Source organism: Caloenas nicobarica, chromosome 31, assembly GCF_036013445.1.
Source record: "Caloenas nicobarica isolate bCalNic1 chromosome 31, bCalNic1.hap1, whole genome shotgun sequence".
Lineage (NCBI taxonomy): Eukaryota > Metazoa > Chordata > Aves > Columbiformes > Columbidae > Caloenas > Caloenas nicobarica.
In genome coordinates this window covers 525,909-548,106 of record NC_088275.1, presented here as the reverse complement: position 1 = coordinate 548,106, position 22,198 = coordinate 525,909, and the positions used below count along the sequence as shown (strand labels likewise).

General features: G+C 63.9%; 2 protein-coding genes across 2 annotated transcripts; both read right to left on the bottom strand.

Annotated features, from left to right (window-relative positions):
• Positions 1-286: 286 nt before the first annotated feature.
• On the bottom strand, positions 287-8,752 carry LOC136000024 (ETS translocation variant 3-like). Its single transcript, XM_065653693.1, has 5 exons — positions 8,615-8,752; positions 7,506-7,568; positions 6,316-6,553; positions 3,901-4,016; positions 287-1,534 (listed from the first exon to the last, which is right to left on the bottom strand). The coding sequence occupies exons 2-5, from the start codon at positions 7,549-7,551 to the stop codon at positions 357-359; spliced, it is 1,578 nt and encodes a 525-aa protein (XP_065509765.1). The 5' UTR covers positions 7,552-7,568; positions 8,615-8,752; the 3' UTR covers positions 287-356.
• A 6,608-nt stretch (positions 8,753-15,360) lies between these two features.
• Positions 15,361-19,430, bottom strand: LOC135999929 (SLAM family member 6-like). Its single transcript, XM_065653503.1, has 7 exons — positions 19,280-19,430; positions 18,327-18,656; positions 17,725-18,018; positions 17,490-17,609; positions 17,314-17,405; positions 15,542-15,666; positions 15,361-15,443 (listed from the first exon to the last, which is right to left on the bottom strand). Exons 1-6 carry the CDS (start codon positions 19,428-19,430, stop codon positions 15,550-15,552), a joined length of 1,104 nt encoding a protein of 367 aa, XP_065509575.1. The 3' UTR covers positions 15,361-15,443; positions 15,542-15,549.
• Positions 19,431-22,198: the final 2,768 nt, after the last annotated feature.

Below are 22,198 nucleotides of genomic sequence, written 5' to 3'. Positions count from 1 at the left end.
GGAACTAGATGAATTTGGAGATTCCCGCTTCTATAAATACCAGAGCGCACAGAAAATAGACCGTGTCTGGAGTTCCTCCGTCCCGGTGGAGGCCTCGACCCCACTGGAGTCCGTGCGAGGTGTGAAGCTTGCGCGCGAGGGCAAGCGGTTCCCTCGCCTCTCCGAACCGGAGCGAGACAAACCGCGTCTCACCTGCAATTCAACAACGAAAACAAAGAACACAACCCCCCCCTAGTTCTCTAGAATTCCCAAACCAGGCTAGCCCCAGCCCCCCGCCCGCCCCCCACGCTCTGCAACCTTGCTACATAAATACACGGATGTTTTCAGCACACACGGACCCCACGGCTCCTCCGGGATTAGGCATCGGAGGCGGCGGCGGCCGCCATGGCCTTGGGGCCCGGGGCGAGGTGAGGGGTGCCCAGCGCCCCGTTCCAGTGGACGCGGCCGTTGTGCCGCTCCTCGGGGCCGTCCGCCTGCCGGTCACCGTTCCAGCGGCGCTTGAGACGCAGCTTGGGAGGCATCAGGGCGTCCTCTCTCTTCTCCTGCGCCCCTGGATCTCCGGCAGACTCCCGGGGGGTTGGTTTCTCCCCGCTGTTCTCCCCCTGCTCCTGTGGTTCCTCAGCCGGGGCCGGTGCTGGCGGCACCGGGTGCCAGGATGGAGCCGCTGGTCTGGCAAACACGGGCCCTTTCTCCTCTTCCAGGCTGGCTGCCACGCCGGGGCCTTCCTCTCTCTCGTTTTTGTCTTTGCCTTTGGCCGGTGGCTCTTCGGCCTCTGCCTCCTTGTCCAGCGCCGGCTCGACCTTGACCCTGGGCGGCGGCGGAGCACCCAGCTGGGGGGCCGCCGGCTCCTCGGCGCTTTCCAGTCTCTCTCTGTTCTTCCGGCCCACGGGCGGAGGCTGCAGCTTGATGGGGAACTGGGGCTGCTCCTCGAGGGGCACTTGGCACTGTAGTGGCGGCACCATGAGCGGGTAGCGGGGGAAAGTCCGCGGGCTCAGGTGGTAGTTGAAGACGGAGCAGGCTTGCGAGTGCAGGTAGTGTTTCATCTCCTCGGGGTTAAAAGAGAAGCAGCTGCTGCCGGTGAAAGGGCTGAGACCCGGAGAGGGGCTGTAGGAGAACAGGGTGGGTGTCAGGGACAATGCAGGAGAGATGGGGACGTTCAGGACCCCGCCGCGGCCCGGCAGAGGGGACACGGCGAAGGGGCTGTGAGGATCTGGGTACATCCCGGGCCTGGTGAAGAGCGGGAGCATAATATCGGGTTTGCGCTTCTGGTGGTTGACGCCGCCGGCACCCACGGCGTTGCGGGAAGCCATGAGATCCACCCCGCGGCGCCAATCCGAGGAGCCGTCCTCCAGCTCCGGCACATCCGGCTTCCTCTCGCCGCCGTCGCCCAGCGCTTCGGGGTTGGACGGGCCCAGGGAGCTGCCGGGGAAGCGGCCGGGCTGGGCATCGTCGGTGGGAGAGTGGCTGTCCAGCGGGGGGAAGTGGAAGCGGGACGAAGCCGTGGGGACAGGAGGAGCGCTCTGCGGCACGACACCTGGGACAGGAGAGAGAGAGAGAGAAAGAGTACGGGAGAGTTAAGAGCCCAGGGAGTTAAATCACAGGTAAAAAGCTGCTTTTTGGGTTGCACCCGCTGGTGTTTGGAAGAGCAACATGAACCCACGATGTGCTATCGACAGCACAGGAGGCGCTGAGGTGGGAGGTGCCTTCCCTGTCTGCTCCATCCTGCTCTGCCCACCCCGAAACCTCCCGCTGCTGTGGGTGAACCTTCTCCTGAGGTTTCAGGAACCTCCAAGCGCCACTGAAGTCACTTCCACTTTCGGCCGCCCTCCCCTGACCTCCCTGCTCTGGTTTAACCAGAAAACGTCTCGGCGACGGTGCCTCTGGAGCTCGGTTAAGCAATCGTGTTCAAACACCACCGGCAGCAGCGTCACTTGTAAACCTCAAGCTCTTGGGGTGGAATACAGGGGGAAAAAAAAAAAAAAAAAAAAAAAAAAATCACTGATTTGTGCTTTTCTGGGAAGCCGGTGTCTCTCCAACGCTTCTGCCAGCTCTGCTGGCTCCTCTCCCACCGTCGTGCCTACGGAGCCGCCCGGCTACGACCCACTCATGCCGTAACAAGCCATCCCAAGGCAAATTCTTCCACCCGCTTTCTCACCTCCGCAACACGCCTCTTGATTCTCCCCCTTCCCTCCAAAAACCACACGAGCCAGAGTCGAGAGAAACCCGACTCCAGTGCCCCAAACAGGTTTGCTTTCCCAACCCCCAGCCCAGCCAGAAGGAAAGAAAACAGGTTGTAATTAGACAAGTGCATTCCAGTTCTCCAAACTTCTTTTTTTAAATGCGTGCCCCAGAGATAGGAGGGAGTGGCTGCAAACAGGGAAAAGGAACAGCGCTGAGCAATATTGAGCTGGAACTGCCCAGACTTGTTGCTGCAAGTAATTATAGATCTGCAGCGCGGCTTCATGCTGCATCTTCCACCCCCATGCTCTGGCTGAGGGCTCCTGGAGAAGACAATTCCCTCTCCCTGCTGCCGTAAAGGCACCATGTCCCACACATGTGGAGCAAAAACACCTTGATGAATATTTCTGTTCCCCCAGCTTTGTTTTGGGGTTACTCTTTGCCCTGAAATCCCGTCTGTGCTCGCGCCCGGCTGGCGCTCGGGTCACCTCAACTGCCGAGACCAAGGAGCTGTCGCCGCCGTACGTTGGCGCAGGCTGCGCGAGCACCAACACGAAATATTCTTGCCCACGCGTAACCTGTTTTTCTCCGCCGCCGGGGTTCCAGAGGCAACGTTCAGTCCCCGCTTTCCCCTGGTCTCTCCCTGCCAGACGGATCTTCAAGGCTTCCCCTGGGGGAAGGTGAGAACCGAGCGCACGGGCTGTGAGAATGGCCCATCAGGCGCCTTCGCGCTTTCTTTGCAGTCTCGGCCCTGACTCTAATGACTTCCAGAAGGCTTTTTTTTTTTTTTTTTTCCTTTGGATGGACTCAATCGCCACTAATTTCCCTGGTTGTGTGGTGGCTCTGCAATTACGCAGGCAATCCCTCCAGCTGGAGAAATCCAGCTATGGGGGGACTTAAACTCCACCAAAAAGGATCTTGCAAACAAAAGCCCCTCTTTCCAGAGAAACCACAGCAGTAGCACTGACTCCAGGACAAAACTCCCGCTACTGCTCCTGGCAAGAGACTCAAAGGCCTTTTAGGACGAGCAGAGAACAATTCCGCTCCATTCCCAAACTTTTTCGTTACCCTAAAGGTCAGCACACCACTCTGCCCCAAGGACAAACGCGAAATACCTGCAATTTTAGTCAAACTGGATGAGTTCCCGCTCTTCTCTGTAAACTCTGCTCACTATTACATTTCTCTGAACTCTGGACATCAGCTGGTTAAGAAAAGTCCCTTTTGATCGAAAAGGAGCAGAACTGCAGCAAACAAGGGGCCTTTGCAGGAGAGCAAACGGCCGTTAAGCCGTGAACTTTCCGGCGGTGCTCACGTGGACGCCTCGCCACACAGCGCTAAGCTCCTTGTCAAGGAGTGTCACATCTATATGGCCCCATAAACGGGCGTCAAAAGCATCTGAGTGAGGCAAGGACCCCGCGAGAGCTCAAACTCGCTTCTCCCAAGGACGCCCGACCCCTGAGAGCAAAGCAAACCCGCGCCGTGGCGCCAATAAAGACAACCCAACAAACCAGTTCAAATAGGAAACCACCCTGTCCCGTGTCTCCCCTGCAGACGACCGCAGACGTGGCTGCGACAAACCCGAGGGAAAGAGCGCTCCAGATAAGGCCTTATCAGCACCCAGACACTCCCACCGCATCAGCGCGGATTGTCCCGGCGGGAGATGAGCGATACGGGACCTGGGAGCGGGGACAGTGAAATCAGCCGCCCCCGGCCCACACTCACCATTGGGCCGAATGTTAATGAAGGGGTAGTTGGGCATCACCAGCTTGTTGAAGTTGAACTTGTAGGTGAATCGTTTGCCCTTTGTCTTGTGGAGAATCCTCTTGTTGTAATAGTATCTGTTAATGAGAGTTAAAGAGATCGATCAATGCATGTGGTGACCTGTTCAAAGGTCTTGTTTTGGTTTGGCTTTTTTCCGCCTCCGATGTACCTACAAAAACCAAAGCTGCCCCAAGAATTTACGTTATGAACACTAGGATATATTAGTTGATCAGGATGTTTCCAAACGACACCTGCTCCTTTTAACTGTGTTTTAGCAGCAGGTTTCAAACTGTCTGACAGGTCATTACGTTCCTTAGAATGTGTGGGAAAACGTGAGATCCAGAAGGGAAGCAAAAGCCGAACAACAGGCCAAGCCTGTCCATGCTGTTCTCACCCCTCTCCAAACTGGGACCAGTGCCAGGGACTGGGGGGGTCTCGCACAAGCATCCTGCACAGCGCTGCTGGCACTGCTGGGCGCCCCCCTGCCAGAAAAACATGCGCGGTTGCTGCAAGAGCTGGGACAACGTCACAGGAGGGGAAAATTCAGGTGAATCTGTGCTGAGACGCAGAACCTGAGCGAGGGGGAACGTACGCCTGGGCTGAGGCTGGACAAAACTCAGCGCAACAATGAACTGAGCAACAGGGACCAAATTACCCAAGAGCCTCGGATATTTTTATTTCATCAGCCTCAGATTTAAACATTTTTTTATTTCTTCAATCTTCAAGGCCCAGGGTATTGTACCAACATTCCGGGCAACAGACCGGACACTGGGAGAGCTGGTTTCTGCTGCTCTCATGCCCATGAACTCCTTTTCGATTAAAAACACACCTTTGCGGCTGATCCCAATCCTCACCTTCCACCCCAAGGAAGGCAGAACAACTCAGACATGGTGAGTTTAATCCTCCTGCGCCTCCTCCCCGCTTACACCACCGTTTGTCCTCAGCCTCCTCCCGCGCGTGTACAAACAAAGGTGTTACATGCAGATCATCCCCAGCCGCTCTCTGCGCTCAGGATGGAGATGAACACCCGCTGCCGGTTGCCGGTGCGTGGCCCAAACACCCCAGGGCCAGCCCCAGAGCGCGTCCCGACACCGCGATGCCGAGACATCATCAGTGTTGGCAGGTGGAGGCTCTTTTCCACTCTCGTGCACCAATTACGGCCTCGACGCCGTCCAATTTATTGTTTCCTTCCTGTTCCAGTACGAGACACTGGTGTTTGCTTCCTTGTTTGTCTTTAGCAGCTCCACCCAGGAGGTATCGGAGGGCGTAAGGCAGCGAAGTCCACGTTACTGACTGATAATGCCCCAACCTGTCACAGCCCGGCCACTCCTGTGGGTGACGGGCTTGAAATGGTGAAACACTTTGGAGTTTTCCACTTCGAAATACACAGTGAGAGCTGAAAAAACAACTATGGCAAGGTCTAAATAAAGAGGGTGAAGTTGTGCTGTCTGCTGGGCAGTGGCTGAGGGAGCTGGGGGGTTCAGCCTGGAGAACAGGAGCTGAGGGGAGAACTTCTGATCTCTGAACTGCCTGAAAGGAGCTTGGAGCCAGGGGGGGTCGGGCTCTGCTCCCCAGGAACAAGCGCCAGGACCAGAGGGAACAGCCTCAAGTTGCTCCAAGGGAGGTTGAGGTTGGATCTGGGGAACAATTTCTTCCCCAAAGGGCTATGGGGCATTGGAACAGGCTGCCCAGGGCAGTGCTGGAGTCACCATCCCTGGAGGGGTTGGACAGATGGAGATGAGGTTCTTGGGGACATGGGGCAGTGCCAGGGGTGGGTAACGGTTGGACTCGATGATCTTTTCCAACCACAACAATTCTATGAAATACAAAGTGGGGGACGCTCAGCCCTCGTCTCACACAAAGGGCCAGAGAATCCCCAAATTTGTGTCATGAGGGCTCAGCAAACGCCCAGTCCAGGTGCTGGTTTAGCAGCCAAAAGACAACTACGAATGGTGTTAGACAGGGGAGTTGCTTTCTGTGAACCGGTACCCGTGATGGAGCGATAACAGAGCAACACCTTTGGTTTCCTCCCACACCTTTGTTGCTCAAGTCAGTGCCGACAGTGGAAGCTGAGAAAAGAGACAGGAAAATCTCCCCGGAAGGAAGTTGTCCTGATAACAACAACCCAAACCAGAGGCGCAGATTTGATGCCGTGACGCAGAATGGGGCTCGGTGAAGCCGGGACTGTCCCTCTGCTGCCTCTCTCATCACAGACAGACCTATCCGAGCCATCCAGGAACTCAAAATTTGACACAACCCCCTCAAAAATGCAGGTGCCACCCAAACACGGACTGAATATCTCCAAGCAGTTACCCAAACGAGGTTGGGCAGACTCTCGTGACCAGCCCCATTGCCTCCACAGAAGCTTGTTCTCACCTGAGTGCCCGGCTCAGCTTGTCATAGTTCATCTGGGGTTTGCATTTCCTCCTCCCCCACAGCCGGGCCACCTCGTCGGGGTCCTTGATGACAAACTCCCCATACTCGCCCTGCTGCCAGGCGATGACATGGCGGAACTCCTCCTTCTGCAGCAGCTCCAGGATGAAATGCCAGAGCTGGATCTGCCGGGAGCCCGGGCTGGACTCGGTCTTGTAGGCCCACTCCGGGAAATGATAACCTTGGAAAAAACCCAAAAAAATACAAATAATAGTCATTCAGACAGCGACTCGGCACGAGGGAGCGCACAGCTGCCAAGCTCTACGGCTGGGAACGAGCGTCTTCACTTTGTATTATCATGTTTGCTCCAGAGCGAGACCACAAAGCATCGCTGGGGGCCGTAATCCTGTTAAATATTCAATGTGGAAGAGGAGAAACTCTGCTCTCCTACTCTGAACTGCTCATTTTCTTACTCATTTTAGCCCCCTCTCCTTGGAGAATCCCCAAACAAGAAAAAAAATGGAAAAGCTACGAGAGCTGTAAGCGTCAAAAGCAGTGGGAAGGAGCCCAAAAGCTTTAGACATCGGTACAATTTGGATTCCAGGTGCTTGAAATAAGGCGAATAATCCAGATTTGAGCATTTGGAGCGCTGATGTTGCGGGGGAGCGAGGGGGGAGCAGCTCCCAGCCGCTCCAGCCCCCCCGTTTGGAGCCCGGCAGCTCGTTCCTCGCTCAGCTGCGCCGGCAGATGTTTCTGAGCAGCTGCCAAGTTCGGTTTTCTCAGAACAGTTTCCCAGCCCAACGACTAACACAAGGGTTTTTTTTTTTTCCAAACCCTCGTGCAGCCACAATTTCAGGCTCCGGCAGCGGGGATGAAGTCGCATCACGCTCAAATGCCACCCACACCCCCAGCGCAGGCTGAGCCAGAGATAAAACCAGTCACGAGCTGCACTAGGCTGCAAGGATCCACCTTACAGACCCCAAACCCTTACAAATAAAACATCTTCGGCAAGATTTATTCGCATATTAAACCCACCGGGAGCCCAGTGAGCGGGCGGCTGATCGACCCTCGCTCGCACGCGGATTTGCCCACATACAGGAGCGTTTAGAAGGTGGGATTAATCCGACCTGAGCTCTTTTATGTGGGGAAAGGAATTGGTAACAGCTAAGCGCACAGCCTTCAGCCTCCCTTACCTCCTCCTCCTTCTGGCTTATCCACGATGCTGCAGCCTGCTTTCATTTTCTCCCTCCTGCTGACTGCAAAACACAAGGAAATCGGCATCAGCGACACCAACGCGCCATTATCGCTGCCGGCGCTTGGGATTTCTCTGGAGGAACCACCTCCAGCCCCGTCCCCGGCGGTTAATCCCGGCCCGGCCGTCAGACAGACGCAACGAGCCAAACACAGTTTGTCTCCTGTTACGAGACGGGCCACGCTGCCAAAATACACACGCCTGCCCAGCTGGACCGGGGTGGGGGGGACGGGGAGGGGAGAGCGAATCCCGGCTCCCGACCCCCGGTTGATTCTAAGCAGCCTTGGCGGGGATCGGTTGGAGCCAGCGCCCCGGGAACCGAGCGTTGCCCGCCTCCCTCAAAGACAAAACCCAGGTTGGGGAGCAGTGGCAGCCACAGGCACCGGGTTTTGGGAGCCCCCCACCCCGGCCCAGCCCCACCAGCCCCGTCCCTGCCGGGTTTGGCCCTTTGAAGTGTTCAAAGGGTGGAAATGGCCGCCGGGAGGGGACGAGGCGCCGCGGCGGCGGCGGGGCCGGGGCTCCCCCGTTACAGCCCCCGCCGGCCTGTCCCGGCCTGTCCCGCCCGCTGCTCCCTCCCCTGCCCCGGGCGGGGCGGCGCCGCCACCGCCGCCCTCCCCCCGCCGCCCCGCGAGCGGCTCCGCCGCCGTTAACCCCGCAACGGCCCCGGGGTCGCGCCGCTTGGGCCGGCGGCGACGTCCCCCCCGCCCCGCCCCGCCCGGTAACCGGGGACCGCCCGCCCTCCTACGGCCCGAAGCAACGGCTTAGCGGGGGGCCCCGCGAGGGCTCCCCGCAGCCGGATCCCGTTCCCGGTCACCGGGATCTCCCCGTTCCGCCCCCACAGGCGCCTCCGCAGCCCCGCGGTGCTCGGACCCGCCGCGGCCTCCCGGTTCCCGGGGTACGCGCGTCACCCCGCCCGCCTCCGGTAACCAGCCCGCCCCCGACCCGCCGCCAGCCGCCGGTTCCCCGCGCCCCAGCGCGACCGAATCTGCGCGTCTGGGTTGGCCAGGAGGCGGCGGCTGCGCCTCGGCCGCGCCCGGTGGCGGGACCCACCTGCGGGGGCGGCGCGGGCCGGGCCGGGGCCGGCGGGTGACGCGGGTGCGGGTGGCGGCGGTCGCGCCCGGGCCGCGGTGCCGATGCGGGTCCGCGCCGCTCGACTCGCTGCTGCCGCCGCCGCTGCCTCCCCCGCACGGCCGCCGGAACCGGAACCGCCGCCACCGCCCACACACTTCCGGGCACGCTCCCACGCGCTTCCGCTTCCGGCCCGGGCGGGGCGGGCGCGCGCACGCCGTGGCCCCGCCTCCCTCCACGCCCCCAGCCGCCCCGGCGCTGCGACGGGTGGCGGCGAGGGACAAATGAGGGCGGAAAGCGAAGGGTCCGGCTGGGCTGGGTCCCGCTGGTGGAGGATCCTGCTCGACGGGGATCCAGCTGTGCGGGGCTCCAGATGTGCAGGGATCCAGCTGTTAGGAGCTCCGGCTATATGGAGGTCCAGCTGTGTGCAAGGATCCAGCTGTGTAGGAATATTGCTGTACGGGGGGCGGCTGGGCATGCAGCTGTGTGGGGATCCAGATGTGAACATATCCAGCTGTGTTGGGGTCCAGCTGCGTGATGATTCAGCTTTGCGGGAACCAGATGCGTGGGATCTTGCTCTACGGTGCTCCAGCTGTGAAGGATCCAGCTCTGTGGGAATCCTGCCTTACGGGGATCCAGGTGTGTGAGAATTCCAGCCGTGAGGGGTTCTGGCTATATGGGGGTCCAGATGTGCAAGGATCCAGCTGTGCGGGAATAGTGCTACATGAGTGGGTGTGTGTCCAGCTGTCTGGGGATCCAGCTACGTTGGGATCCAGGTCTGCAGAGGTTCTACGTTATTGAGATCCAGCTGTGCAGGGTCGGGGCTGTCTGAGCACCCAGCTGTGTGCGGAACCCCACTGTGTGTGTATCCAGATGTGCAGAGGTGCAGCTGGGGGGGGACCCAGCTGTGCAGGATCGGGCCCTGGGGCAGGCGGGGGTCCCCACACCCCCATGTGCTGCACAGAGCCCTGGGTGCTGCTCCCTCCTCCCCGGGTGTCCCCCAGAGCACCCCACCCCCCACCGGGGGGGCTGCCCGGGACCCCCCACCCTAGGGTGTCCCTGGGGGGGTTTGACCCCCATAAATCCACCCACACGTCGCTTCACCCACCTTTATTGGAGTCACCGCTCCGTTGGAGGGCGCAGGGGGGGCTCTGCCACCAGCCCCCCCACGCCCCCCCTGCACCCCCATCCCCGCTGGGACGTGTCCCCACAGCTGCTCCGTCCCCCAGGACACTGCTCGCTGCCCCCCGAGTCCTGCTCCACAGCGGGGGGGACACAGAGCAGGGAGGGGACATCACGGGGGACGCACGAGTGTCCGTCAGTCCACGGCGCGGCGGCTGCTCCTGCTGGTGTCACGGAGGCTCAGGGGTCCCTGTCGTGTGCGGGGACACAGCCGGGTCCCTCCGGGGTGCGGGGACGAGGACGGACCCCCCCGGTACTGGCCGTACTCACCGGCTACTCCAGCAGCTCTGCCCGGCTGCCTGTGCCTGCCCGCACCTGGCTGTGGGTGGTGGGGGGGTCCCGCTGCTGGGGGGCCAAAAAACAGGGAGAAACAACCCCCCCCTGAGCTGCCAGCCCTTCAGCAAGGGGACGGTCACAGCCCTGCCCACCCGTGACACCGTGGCCTTGGGAAGTGGCCTTCATGTCCCTGGTGAAGCAGCAGGAGGTTCGGGGTGATGGGGCTGGGGGGGGCTGTGACCCCCGTCTCGGGGCCTTTGGGGACACAGAGGGTCCCTTGGCCATGGTGCCTGGAGGGGGGAGCTGGGAACCCAGTTCAGCCCCGGTCCCCCCAGCCTCACCCTGTCGCCCGCCCCCGGGGGGGGTCTCTGGATCTCAGCACACAACATCTCCGCCGGAGCATCCTGGCTGGCTGGGGGGGCTGCGGGAAGAGGGGCGGAGGGTGAACCGGGGCTTCAGGGGGGCTGGACCCCGCTGGGCCAGGGCCAGCTCAGGGGAAATGCCGATTCCTCCATCCCGGCTCCGTTTGTGGGTGACCCCAGCAATGAGGACACAGCTGGACCCCCCCACCTGCACCCCCAGCCCCACCTCCCCCGGCCGCCTTCTTCCTCCTCTTCCTCCTCTGCAGCCAGACGATGCCCAACACGCCTCCCACGGCGCCGGCCAGCAGCCCCAGGCACGTGTGCCACCTCCGCCGGCCCCGCGGCCCTGCGGGGACAACGCTGGTGGGTGGCGGGACCCCCGGGCCGGCGGCAGCGGGGATGGGGGGGTTTACCCTGTGGCCGGCATAGGGTCTCCAGAAGGATGGACACGCTCCGCTCCTGGACGGGGTTTCGGGCCATGCAGGTGTAGCTGGCGTTGAAGGCGCCGGGCGGCGCGGCCAGGCACAGCGTGCCGTTGTCCTGGCAGAGCCGCCCCCACGGTGTCCCCGGCTGCCAGGCGGCCTCGGCATCGCCACCGCTTGGGACCCGGCACCGCAGGGTGACGTTGCAGCCCCGGGAGCTGCGAGACAGCCCCTCGGGCTGGATCTCCGGCGCTGGCACCGGGCCTGAGGAACGTGTGATAAAACCTGCTGTGGTGGGACAGGGGGCACCCTGGGGACATCTGGGGACACCTGGGGACACCTGGGGGGGGCTGGACTGGGAGGGCAGGGGAAGCGCAGGTGGGGTGGATTGTCCTTAGTCATAAACCCAGGAAAATCCCGTGAGTGATGCTCTGTGGGAACAGCGATTTCTCTTCCCCTTTCCCAGGCACAGGAGGGTTTATCTCCCCTCCTGTGGCTGTAAACCCGTCACCGCCCGTCACCACCCGCTGCTCACCGTAGACCGACAGGCTGAAGGTCTGATCCTCCACCAGCGCCGGGTGCAGTTTGATCCGCGCCCCGTAGACCCCGCTGTCGCCCCGCTGCAGCGCCCCGATCCGCAGCCCCAGCTCCTGCGACAGCTGCAGCCGGTCCCCGAACCGGTCGTTGGGGTCGGGACGCTCGAAGCCACTGCGGCTGAGTTCTGCTATTTGAATTGCGGGGCCGGCGCCGGCTGAAAAGCTCCACTCCATCTTTGTCACTGTTTTGTTGGGGGACAGGACTGGGGAGAGCAGCACAGACTCCCCCAGGACACCGTTCAGCTGCCGGGGCTTGGCAGCCGCAGCGTCTGGTGGGGACAGGGACAGTCAGGAGGATGGACACCCCGGCGAACCCCCGTCCCTCCCGCAGCCCCCCATGGGCATCCGCCCGCTGCTGCCTGAGTCACGGGAGCCCGAGATGATTCATTTAATCCTACGCCCATGACTCCCACACCAGGCCGGGTGCCACGCGTGGGGCTGGGTGTCCCCCAGGGCTTCGGGGACACGCTGGGCACTCTCGGTGCCTTCCCGGCATCATCCATCCCGGTGTCACCCGTGTCACCCCACGCTGTGCGCCCAGGGTGCTTGTCCCCACAGCAGGGACCGGCCTTCGGAGCGAGGATGGGGATGCTCCCCGCTCTGCGCCTGGGCCCAAAGCGGGCTCAAAGTGCGGCAAGTTTGAGGTGAAACCTTTGGGAAATGTGCCCGTGTGTCCCGCAGGGGACAGGGACCCTCTGTCTGGGGCACCTTAGTGCTGAGCTTTTGGGGTGCAGCCCCCCTGTTCCTGGGGTAGCCGTGAGATGCCCCCGGCACCGGTGCTGCCAGCGCCAGGGGATGCAGGCACTGAGATGCCAAACGTGCAGAGCCCCCCGGGCAGGTGACAGACAGACAGACAGACACACCGCAGGGCCCGGCCTGCGCCCCTGCTCACAGGCTGCCGCTTCCTGCGCCTGCCGGGGGGCTCCGGCCTCTCCCCGCCCTCCGCAGCCGCTTTGGTTTGCGAAGGGGAAGGCGAAGCGGGGGGAACTGGGCGGCCGGCACGTCACCGGCAAACCGCAGGCGTTGGGGGTGGGTTGGCCCATCATGCGAGCACGGCCATGGACCCCCGCCAGTTCAGAGGGGGGATCGCGCCGGGGTGTTCGGTACCAGCACGGTGGGCGCTCTGCTCGCTCGTGACGGGGAGCGAGACCGCGGCATCACCGCGTCCCCGGGGCACCCGCCGCCCCCGGGGCCGCTGTGCCGCTGGGGGGGTTCAGCACAGGGCAGCACCCACTGCCATCATTGCGCCACTGAGCGATTCCCAGGTGCCCCCGCAGCGGCGGGACACAGACCGGGGACGTGGCGGTGATGCTGCGGCAAGGCCGGAGCAGCCCAGGGCTGAGCCGCCCTTCGGTCTCCCTCTTCCTCCTCGCGGAAACACGCCGGCAAACAAAGAGGGGGACCGCCCCCCCTTGCCTTCATCCATAACTCGCCAAAATGAATTTTTCCGTTTCCCACGTCCGGATGCTGGAGCCGAGTGCGCCAGCAGTGGCCACGGAGCCGGAGAAGGAGCCAAGAGCCCCAGGCGCCGCGCACAGGGTCCCGGCACCGTAAACCTCTCGGGGCTGATTTATGGCGGCAGTAAAGCGGGGAGGGGGCGCTGAGCAGCACCCCACAGCGCCTCCCCATCGCCTGCGAGCAAACGGCCCCGGCTCGACCTCCACCGAGCCGCCGGTGCCCCGGCGCGTCGCTCGCGGCTCCTTTGCAGCGGCAGCCCTGTTCTCCCCCCTGATATTTCGTGGATTTTCTAATGCACCCGGGGCCAGCGCTTGTTTTGCAAGTGGGACCCAGAGCCACACCGGCTGGCTCTCTCCCACCCCTGCTGGTGGCTGTTACACGGGGGTCACTAAGAAACGGGGGTCACCACCCGGCACAGCCCTGCCCTCCCCTCACACCCACCTGCCGCCACAAGGAGCGGGACCAGCAGCCAAGGGACGTGGGGACACGGGCGGCCGGGTGACATCCCCGTTGCTCCAACGCTGCAAGCTCAACGCCTTGATCTCAGCTCTAGGGACCGGCTGGGAGGGAGCGAACATGCAAATCTACCCCCCCCAGCACCGCAGCCTCCCAGGGGAGTGGCAATGACAGGACACCTTGGGGACACTGCGGTGGCATCGCTGAGCCCCAGCCTGTGTGGCCACACGTTGGGGTCGCTGGGACTTCTCCCTCCTGCTGCACCAAAGGGTTTGGTGCCAGCCCCAAAGGCTGGTCCCCGCAGTCCCCAAGCTGGTCCCCACTGCCCAGCCCTCGTTTTCCTCCTGGTGCCCGGGTGCAGTAACCGAGGGCAGGAACCAGATGCTGCCTGTTGCTGTTGGGTAAACAAGAGCAGATGTGCCACTGCCTGGGCTGAGACCAGCACTCCAGGATACGCTGCCCTGGACCTTGGTCCCCACCGGGGCTGAGCTGGGGCGGCTGCTCCTCCTGGGGAGGGTTTGCCTGGTTTGGATGGAGGGGAGAGGGGAATGTCCTGAGGGGCTCCCAGTGCCCGGTATGTCCTGTCCCCAGCCCCTGGGATGCTCCTGTCCCCTGCCCCGAGCCTGCATTTCCTGCTGGCGGCTGGGCCAGTTTCTCCCCACCAGCAGCAAATTCTCTTCTTGAGCAGCTTTCACTGAACCAGAGCCCCCCCAGCAGCAGGAGCCGTGTCCCCATGGCAGTTGTCACCCGTCCGGGCTCTTGCCACATCCGGGCTGCGATGGAGACTCGGGCTGCGACAGCCCCACGGGTCTGGGGGCGATGTGGGGCCGGGCTGGCCGCAGGCAGCGTAGGGGCCAGGAGTGGAGGTGACAAGGTGACAGCACAGCCGGCTGCTGCCTTCCGAAAAGGGAAACGAGAGGTGGCTGCGGCCCCGTCTGCACAGGGCGGCTGGGGCTCCTTGGGGTGCAGCCCCCAACCCAGGTGGTTTGCACGGCCCTGGAGGCTCTGACTGCAACGAGGCCACGTGCAATGCAGAGAGAAACAGGCGTGCACCCGTGTGCACACAGCAGTACAGGCTTGCACACGTGTACATGCTTGCACACGCCTGCATAGGCATGCACAGGCTTGCACACACATGTACACACTTGCACACACATGCACACACAGGTACACACATGCACACGCTTGCACACGCGTGCCCACCCCACCGCCAGTTCTGCACTGTGATCTCACCAACATTTATTTGCTGTTTTTACAGCGACGGGAGGTCCGGCCAGTCGAGGGGCCCCGTGACAGTGGGTGCTGGGTACGCAGGCAGTGAGACCCCCCCCAAATCGTAACAGTGCATGGGCTACGCAGGCAACAGCTATGGGGGGCAGGGGGGAAAAGGGAGCGCATCTCAACATATTCACAGGGGCGACGGTCCCTCCTGTGTCCCTCTGCGGCCCCGGAGGTGCCACCCGCATCTGCTCCAGTGGAGCCGTGTGTGACGGAGCTGGGGGGCGCCCCAGCGTCCCCCCCATGTCTCTGTGGCAGTGGTGAAGCAGGTGGACACCTCCCCGTGGAGGGTCCCTGTGAGGCCCGGGAGGCTCGGGGAAGGGGTTGGGAAGGAGCTGGGGAGTTCAACTGCCCCGGGGTTCTCGCCCTGGCCCTGCAGTGTCACACCAAGGTGACACGGCCAGACCAACACCGGGGTGTTCCCCCTCCCTCCCCGGTGTCCCCAGCGGCGGCCAAGCCCGGCCATGGCGGCACGTGGGAGGTGAACCCCGGGGTCCCCCCATCCCGAGGCACCCAGGGGCCGCGCAGGGTCCCCCAGCTTCGCCGTCACCACGTGTCTCTGCTTCAGTCCGGGGTCCCGCTCCCCAAACAGTCTGGGGGGGCGTCAGACAAGGAGGTTGGGGAGAAACCGGAGTGGGGGGGGCAGCGTCCGAACGGTTGTCGCCCCGAGGTGGTGCCGTCCATCCCCGGAGCCGAAAGGGGGGCCGGAGGGGTCGGGTTTGGCACACAACGCACTGTACAGCCCTTCTGGGAAATCCCGATGCTCCGGCGCTGCGGGTGCCTGCGGGACAGAGGAGCCCTCAGCGGCGACGGGGTTTGGGGGCTCCCCGCATGGACCCCCCCAGCCCTGGGACCCTTTTGGGAGCGACCCCCCCGCACCTGCGGGCCTATGTCACCTCCTCGGCCGTGTCCTCTGGCACTCGCCGGATCTGCTCATAGACGGTGGTGACCGGCGCTTTCTGCGGCGAGCTCTGCTCCCCGTTAGTTTTGGGGTGACCGGGGCCCTGCAGCAGAAATCGGGGGGCTGCTGAGGGACCCGCCAGCCCCCCTCCCCAGGCCTGGGGAGCCCCCAGCACTGAGCCCAGCCTGCCCCAGGGCTGGCGGGTGCCTGGAGTGGCCCGTGGGGCTGGGACCCTGGTATGGCCGGGACCCCGGTATGGCCGGGACCCAGACCCCCAGTACAGCCAGGACCCCCAGTACAGCCAGGACCCCCAGTATGGCCGGGACCCCGGTATGGCCGGGACCCAGACCCCCAGTACAGCCAGGACCCCCAGTATGGCCGGAACCCAGACCCCCAGTACAGCCAGGACCCCCAGTATGGCCGGGACCACGGTATGGCCAGGACCCAGACCCCCAGTATAGCCAGGACCCCCAGTACGGCCAGGACCCCCAGTATGGCCGGGACCCAGACCCCCAGTACAGCTAGGACCCCCAGTACGGCCAGGACCCCCAGTACAGCCAGGACCCCCAGTATGGCCAGGACCCCGGTATGGCCGGGACCCAGACCCCCAGTACAGCTAGGACCCCCAGTACGGCCAGGACCCCCAGTACAGCCAGGACCCCCAGTATGGCCAGGACCCTGGTATGGCCGGGACCCAGACCCCCAGTACAGCTAGGACCCCCAGTATGGCCAGGACCCCCAGTACGGCCAGGACCCCCAGTACAGCCAGGACCCCCAGTATGGCCGGGACCCCAGTATGGCCGGGACCCAGACCCCCAGTACAGCCAGGACCCCCAGTATGGCCAGGACCCCGGTATGGCTGGGACCCAGACCCCCAGTACAGCCAGGACCCCCAGTATGGCCGGGACCCTGATCCCCAGTACAGCCAGGACCCCCAGTATGGCCGGGACCCAGACCCCCAGTACAGCCAGGACCCCCAGTATGGCCGGGACCCAGACCCCCAATACAGCCAGGACCCCCAGTATGGCCGGGACCCCAGTATGGCCGGGACCCAGACCCCCAGTACAGCCAGGACCCCCAGTACAGCCAGTACCCCCAGTATGGCTGGGACCCAGACCCCAGTACAGCCAGGACCCCCAGTACAGCCAGGACCCCCAGTACAGCCAGTACCCCCAGTATGGCCGGGACCCAGACCCCAGTACAGCCAGGACCCCCAGTACAGCCAGGACTGCAGCGTGGCTGGGACCCCTGGCATCACCAGGCCCCCTGGTGTGGCTGGGACCCTCATGGTTGCAATGACCCCCGGTGTGGCCAGGACCCCAACACGACTGGGACCCCCAGTGTGGCCAGGACCCCGATGTGGCTGGGACCCCCATGATGCCGTGATCCCAGTGTTGCTGTGCCCCCAGTGTGGCCGGGCCCCTCCGTGTTGTCAGGACCCCCAATGGGGCTGAGACCCCCAGTGTGGCCATGACCTTGGTGTCACCAAGACCCCTGACACGGCTATGACCTCTGTGTGGCTGGGGCCCCCAGTATGGCTGGGACCCCCAGTATGGCTGGGCCCCCCAGTGTTGTGGCCATGACCTTGGTGTCACCAAGACCCCCAGCGTGACCAGGCGCCTGACACGGCTGTGACCTCTGTGTGGCTGGGACTCCCAGGGTTGTCAGGACCCCACTGTGGCCGTGACCCCCGTGTGGCTCGGCCCCCAGCGTGGCCGGGACCCCCAGCCCAGCCCCCCCGGGGCCTCACCTGGTCATTACCTTCCGGGGGGCTCCTGCGCACGATCTCGGTGTACTGGGGCTCGGAGGGGCTCTCCTCGGCGGGCACCGTGGGGGTGGCAGCTGCAGGGGAACAGGGGTCAGGAGGGGCCGGGAAACACCCCCCAGCATTCCACCCCCCCGCCAAGTGCCGGTGCGTTCACTGACCGGGGTCTGCCGCCTTCTCGCTGTTCATGCGCCAGCACCAGAAGGCCCCCCCCAGGCTCACCGCCAGCAGGATGAGGGTCAGGACGATGTACCCCGACTTTGAGAAGGCCGTTTGTCCTCCTGGGGGGGCAGAGAGAGGCAGTGAGCGGTGCCAACCCCCGCCAGGGCCGAGCCCGCCCTGTGCCGAGGCTGCTGTGAGCGGGACCCCCGAGCATCCTCGGGGCGGGGGTCTCACCTCCGCTTTGGCAGATGGTTTGCAGGTCGAACAGGGCGACCTTCTGGTCGGCGGGGTTGCTGACGGTGCAGGCGTAGGTGCCGTTGGCGGCGGCGGGCGGCAGAGCCAGCCGGAGGGTGGTCCCGTCCGGGGACAGCTGGTGGCGGTCGGAGGCCAGGTCCCGGGTGACGTTGTCCCTCTTCCAGGTGACATTGACGGCTCCTTTGCCGGCACCCTGGCACTGCAGCGTCAGGTTGCACCACTCCAGGGTGCTGGCCAGGAGCTGGCTGCGGGTCCGGGGGCTCGGCACTGACTCTGCGTTCGACGGGGGACGCAGCTCAGCCCGGGACGGCGGGGATTCCTTCACCGCCATCCCTGCCGTCACGCTTGTCCCCAGTGGGGCACGGCAGCGCCACCCTGGGGACCCCTGAGGTGGCAGGATTTCACCTTTTGCAGAGCTGAGGGGCTGCGGGCCCTGGGCTGCAAAGCTTGGGGTCTAACCTAACCCTGGTAAACCCCATCATTGCTCTGTGCCTCAGTTTCCCCACCAGTCAAGGGCTTAGCTCTCGCGCTCGGGGGGTTTCTGTTTTCACTCTGCCAAACCTCGGCGTGCGGCCACTCACCGTAGACGGAGAGGCTGAAGGTCTGATCCTCCACCAGCGCCGGGTGCAGTTTGATCCGCGCCCCGTAGACCCCGCTGTCGCCCCGCTGCAGCGCCCCGATCCGCAGCCCCAGCTCCTCCGACAGCTGCAGCCGGTCCCCGAACCGGTCGTTGGGGTCGGGACGCTCGAAGCCACTGCGGCTGAGTTCTGCTATTTGAATTGCGGGGCCGGCGCCGGCTGAAAAGCTCCAGTCGATCTTTGTCACTGTTTTGTTGGGGGACAGGACTGGGGAGAGCAGCACAGACTCCCCCAGGACACCGTTCAGCTGCCGGGGCTTGGCAGCCGCAGCGTCTGGTGGGGACAGGGACAGTCAGGAGGATGGACACCCCGGCGAACCCCCGTCCCTCCCGCAGACCCCCATGGGCATCCGCCCGCTGCTGCCTGAGTCACGGGAGCCCGAGATGATTCATTTAATCCTACGCCCATCACTCCCACACCAGGCCGGGTGCCACGCGTGGGGCTGGGTGTCCCCCAGGGCTTCGGGGACACGCTGGGCACTCTCGGTGCCTTCCCGGCATCATCCATCCCGGTGTCACCCGTGTCACCCCACGCTGTGCGCCCAGGGTGCTTGTCCCCACAGCAGGGACCGGCCTTCGGAGCGAGGATGGGGATGCTCCCCGCTCTGCGCCTGAGCCCAAAGCGGGCTCAAAGTGCGGCAAGTTTGAGGTGAAACCTTTGGGAAATGTGCCCGTGTGTCCCGCAGGGGACAGGGACCCTCTGTCTGGGGCACCTTAGTGCTGAGCTTTTGGGGTGCAGCCCCCCTGTTCCTGGGGTAGCCGTGAGATGCCCCCGGCACCGGTGCTGCCAGCGCCAGGGGATGCAGGCACTGAGATGCCAAACGTGCAGAGCCCCCCGGGCAGGTGACAGACAGACAGACAGACACACCGCAGGGCCCGGCCTGCGCCCCTGCTCACAGGCTGCCGCTTCCTGCGCCTGCCGGGGGGCTCCGGCCTCTCCCCGCCCTCCGCAGCCGCTTTGGTTTGCGAAGGGGAAGGCGAAGCGGGGGGAACTGGGCGGCCGGCACGTCACCGGCAAACCGCAGGCGTTGGGGGTGGGTTGGCCCATCATGCGAGCACGGCCATGGACCCCCGCCAGTTCAGAGGGGGGATCGCGCCGGGGTGTTCGGTACCAGCACGGTGGGCGCTCTGCTCGCTCGTGACGGGGAGCGAGACCGCGGCATCACCGCGTCCCCGGGGCACCCGCCGCCCCCGGGGCCGCTGTGCCGCTGGGGGGGTTCAGCACAGGGCAGCACCCACTGCCATCATTGCGCCACTGAGCGATTCCCAGGTGCCCCCGCAGCGGCGGGACACAGACCGGGGACGTGGCGGTGATGCTGCGGCAAGGCCGGAGCAGCCCAGGGCTGAGCCGCCCTTCGGTCTCCCTCTTCCTCCTCGCGGAAACACGCCGGCAAACAAAGAGGGGGACCGCCCCCCCTTGCCTTCATCCATAACTCGCCAAAATGAATTTTTCCGTTTCCCACGTCCGGATGCTGGAGCCGAGTGCGCCAGCAGTGGCCACGGAGCCGGAGAAGGAGCCAAGAGCCCCAGGCGCCGCGCACAGGGTCCCGGCACCGTAAACCTCTCGGGGCTGATTTATGGCGGCAGTAAAGCGGGGAGGGGGCGCTGAGCAGCACCCCACAGCGCCTCCCCATCGCCTGCGAGCAAACGGCCCCGGCTCGAACCTCCACCGAGCCGCCGGTGCCCCGGCGCGTCGCTCGTGGCTCCTTTGCAGCGGCAGCCCTGTTCTCCCCCCTGATATTTCGTGGATTTTCTAATGCACCTGGGGCCAGCGCTTGTTTTGCAAGTGGGACCCAGAGCCACACCGGCTGGCTCTCTCCCACCCCTGCTGGTGGCTGTTACACGGGGGTCACTAAGAAACGGGGGTCACCACCCGGCACAGCCCTGCCCTCCCCTCACACCCACCTGCCGCCACAAGGAGCGGGACCAGCAGCCAAGGGACGTGGGGACACGGGCGGCCGGGTGACATCCCCGTTGCTCCAACGCTGCAAGCTCAACGCCTTGATCTCAGCTCTAGGGACCGGCTGGGAGGGAGCGAACATGCAAATCTACCCCCCCAGCACCGCAGCCTCCCAGGGGAGTGGCAATGACAGGACACCTTGGGGACACTGCGGTGGCATCACTGAGCCCCAGCCTGTGTGGCCACACGTTGGGGTCGCTGGGACTTCTCCCTCCTGCTGCACCAAAGGGTTTGGTGCCAGCCCCAAAGGCTGGTCCCCGCAGTCCCCAAGCTGGTCCCCACTGCCCAGCCCTCGTTTTCCTCCTGGTGCCCGGGTGCAGTAACCGAGGGCAGGAACCAGATGCTGCCTGTTGCTGTTGGGTAAACAAGAGCAGATGTGCCACTGCCTGGGCTGAGACCAGCACTCCAGGATACGCTGCCCTGGACCTTGGTCCCCACTGGGGCTGAGCTGGGGCGGCTGCTCCTCCTGGGGAGGGTTTGCCTGGTTTGGATGGAGGGGAGAGGGGAATGTCCTGAGGGGCTCCCAGTGCCCGGTATGTCCTGTCCCCAGCCCCTGGGATGCTCCTGTCCCCTGCCCCGAGCCTGCATTTCCTGCTGGCGGCTGGGCCAGTTTCTCCCCACCAGCAGCAAATTCTCTTCTTGAGCAGCTTTCACTGAACCAGAGCCCCCCCAGCAGCAGGAGCCGTGTCCCCATGGCAGTTGTCACCCGTCCGGGCTCTTGCCACATCCGGGCTGCGATGGAGACTCGGGCTGCGACAGCCCCACGGGTCTGGGGGCGATGTGGGGCCGGGCTGGCCGCAGGCAGCGTAGGGGCCAGGAGTGGAGGTGACAAGGTGACAGCACAGCCGGCTGCTGCCTTCCGAAAAGGGAAACGAGAGGTGGCTGCGGCCCCGTCTGCACAGCGGGGCTGGGACTCCTTGGGGTGCAGCCCCCAACCCAGGTGGTTTGCACGGCCCTGGAGGCTCTGACTGCAACGAGGCCACGTGCAATGCAGAGAGAAACAGGCGTGCACCCGTGTGCACACAGCAGTACAGGCTTGCACACGTGTACATGCTTGCACATGCCTGCATAGGCATGCACAGGCTTGCACACACATGTACACACTTGCACACACATGTACATGCCTGCACGTGCATGCACATGCTTGCACACACGTACATGGCCGCACACACACGTACATGTTTGTGCACACCTGCATATGCATGCACGCACATGCACACGCATGTACACGCTTGCACACACCTGCACACGCTTGCACACACAGGTACGCACATGCACACGCATGTACATGCTTGCACACACCTGCACATGCTTGCACACACATGCACACACAGGTACACACATGCACACGCTTGCACACGCGTGCCCACCCCACCGCCAGTTCTGCACTGTGATCTCACCAACATTTATTTGCTGTTTTTACAGCGACGGGAGGTCCGGCTGGGCGAGGGGCCCCGTGACAGTGGGTGCTGGGTACGCAGGCAGTGAGACCCCCCCCAAATCGTAACAGTGCATGGGCTACGCAGGCAACAGCTATGGGGGGGCAGGGGGGAAAAGGGAGCGCATCTCAACATATTCACAGGGGCGACGGTCCCTCCTGTGTCCCTCTGCGGCCCTGGAGGTGCCACCCGCATCTGCTCCAGTGGAGCCGTGTGTGACGGAGCTGGGGGACGCCCCAGCGTCCCCCCCATGTCTCTGTGGCAGTGGTGAAGCAGGTGGACACCTCCCCGTGGAGGGTCCCTGTGAGGCCCGGGAGGCTCGGGGAAGGGGTTCGGGTTGGGAAGGAGCTGGGGAGTTCAACTGCCCCGGGGTTCTCGCCCTGGCCCCGCAGTGTCACACCAAGGTGACACGGCCAG

Coding starts and splice junctions, on each gene's coding strand:
- LOC136000024 (XM_065653693.1), bottom strand. CDS start 7,551: ATGAAAGCAGGCTGCAGCATCGTGGATAAGCCAGAAGGAGGAGGAG. Junction 6,554..7,505: donor TAAGCCAGAAGGAGGAGGAG/GTAAGGGAGGCT, acceptor GTTTTTTCCAAG/GTTATCATTTCCCGGAGTGG. Junction 1,535..3,900: donor CATTAACATTCGGCCCAATG/GTGAGTGTGGGC, acceptor CTCCTGTCCCAG/GTGTCGTGCCGCAGAGCGCT.
- LOC135999929 (XM_065653503.1), bottom strand. CDS start 19,430: ATGGGCCAACCCACCCCCAACGCCTGCGGTTTGCCGGTGACGTGCCGG. Junction 18,657..19,279: donor GGCGCAGGAAGCGGCAGCCT/GTGAGCAGGGGC, acceptor TGTCCCCACCAG/ACGCTGCGGCTGCCAAGCCC. Junction 17,406..17,489: donor CGAGAAGGCGGCAGACCCCG/GTCAGTGAACGC, acceptor GTTCCCCTGCAG/CTGCCACCCCCACGGTGCCC.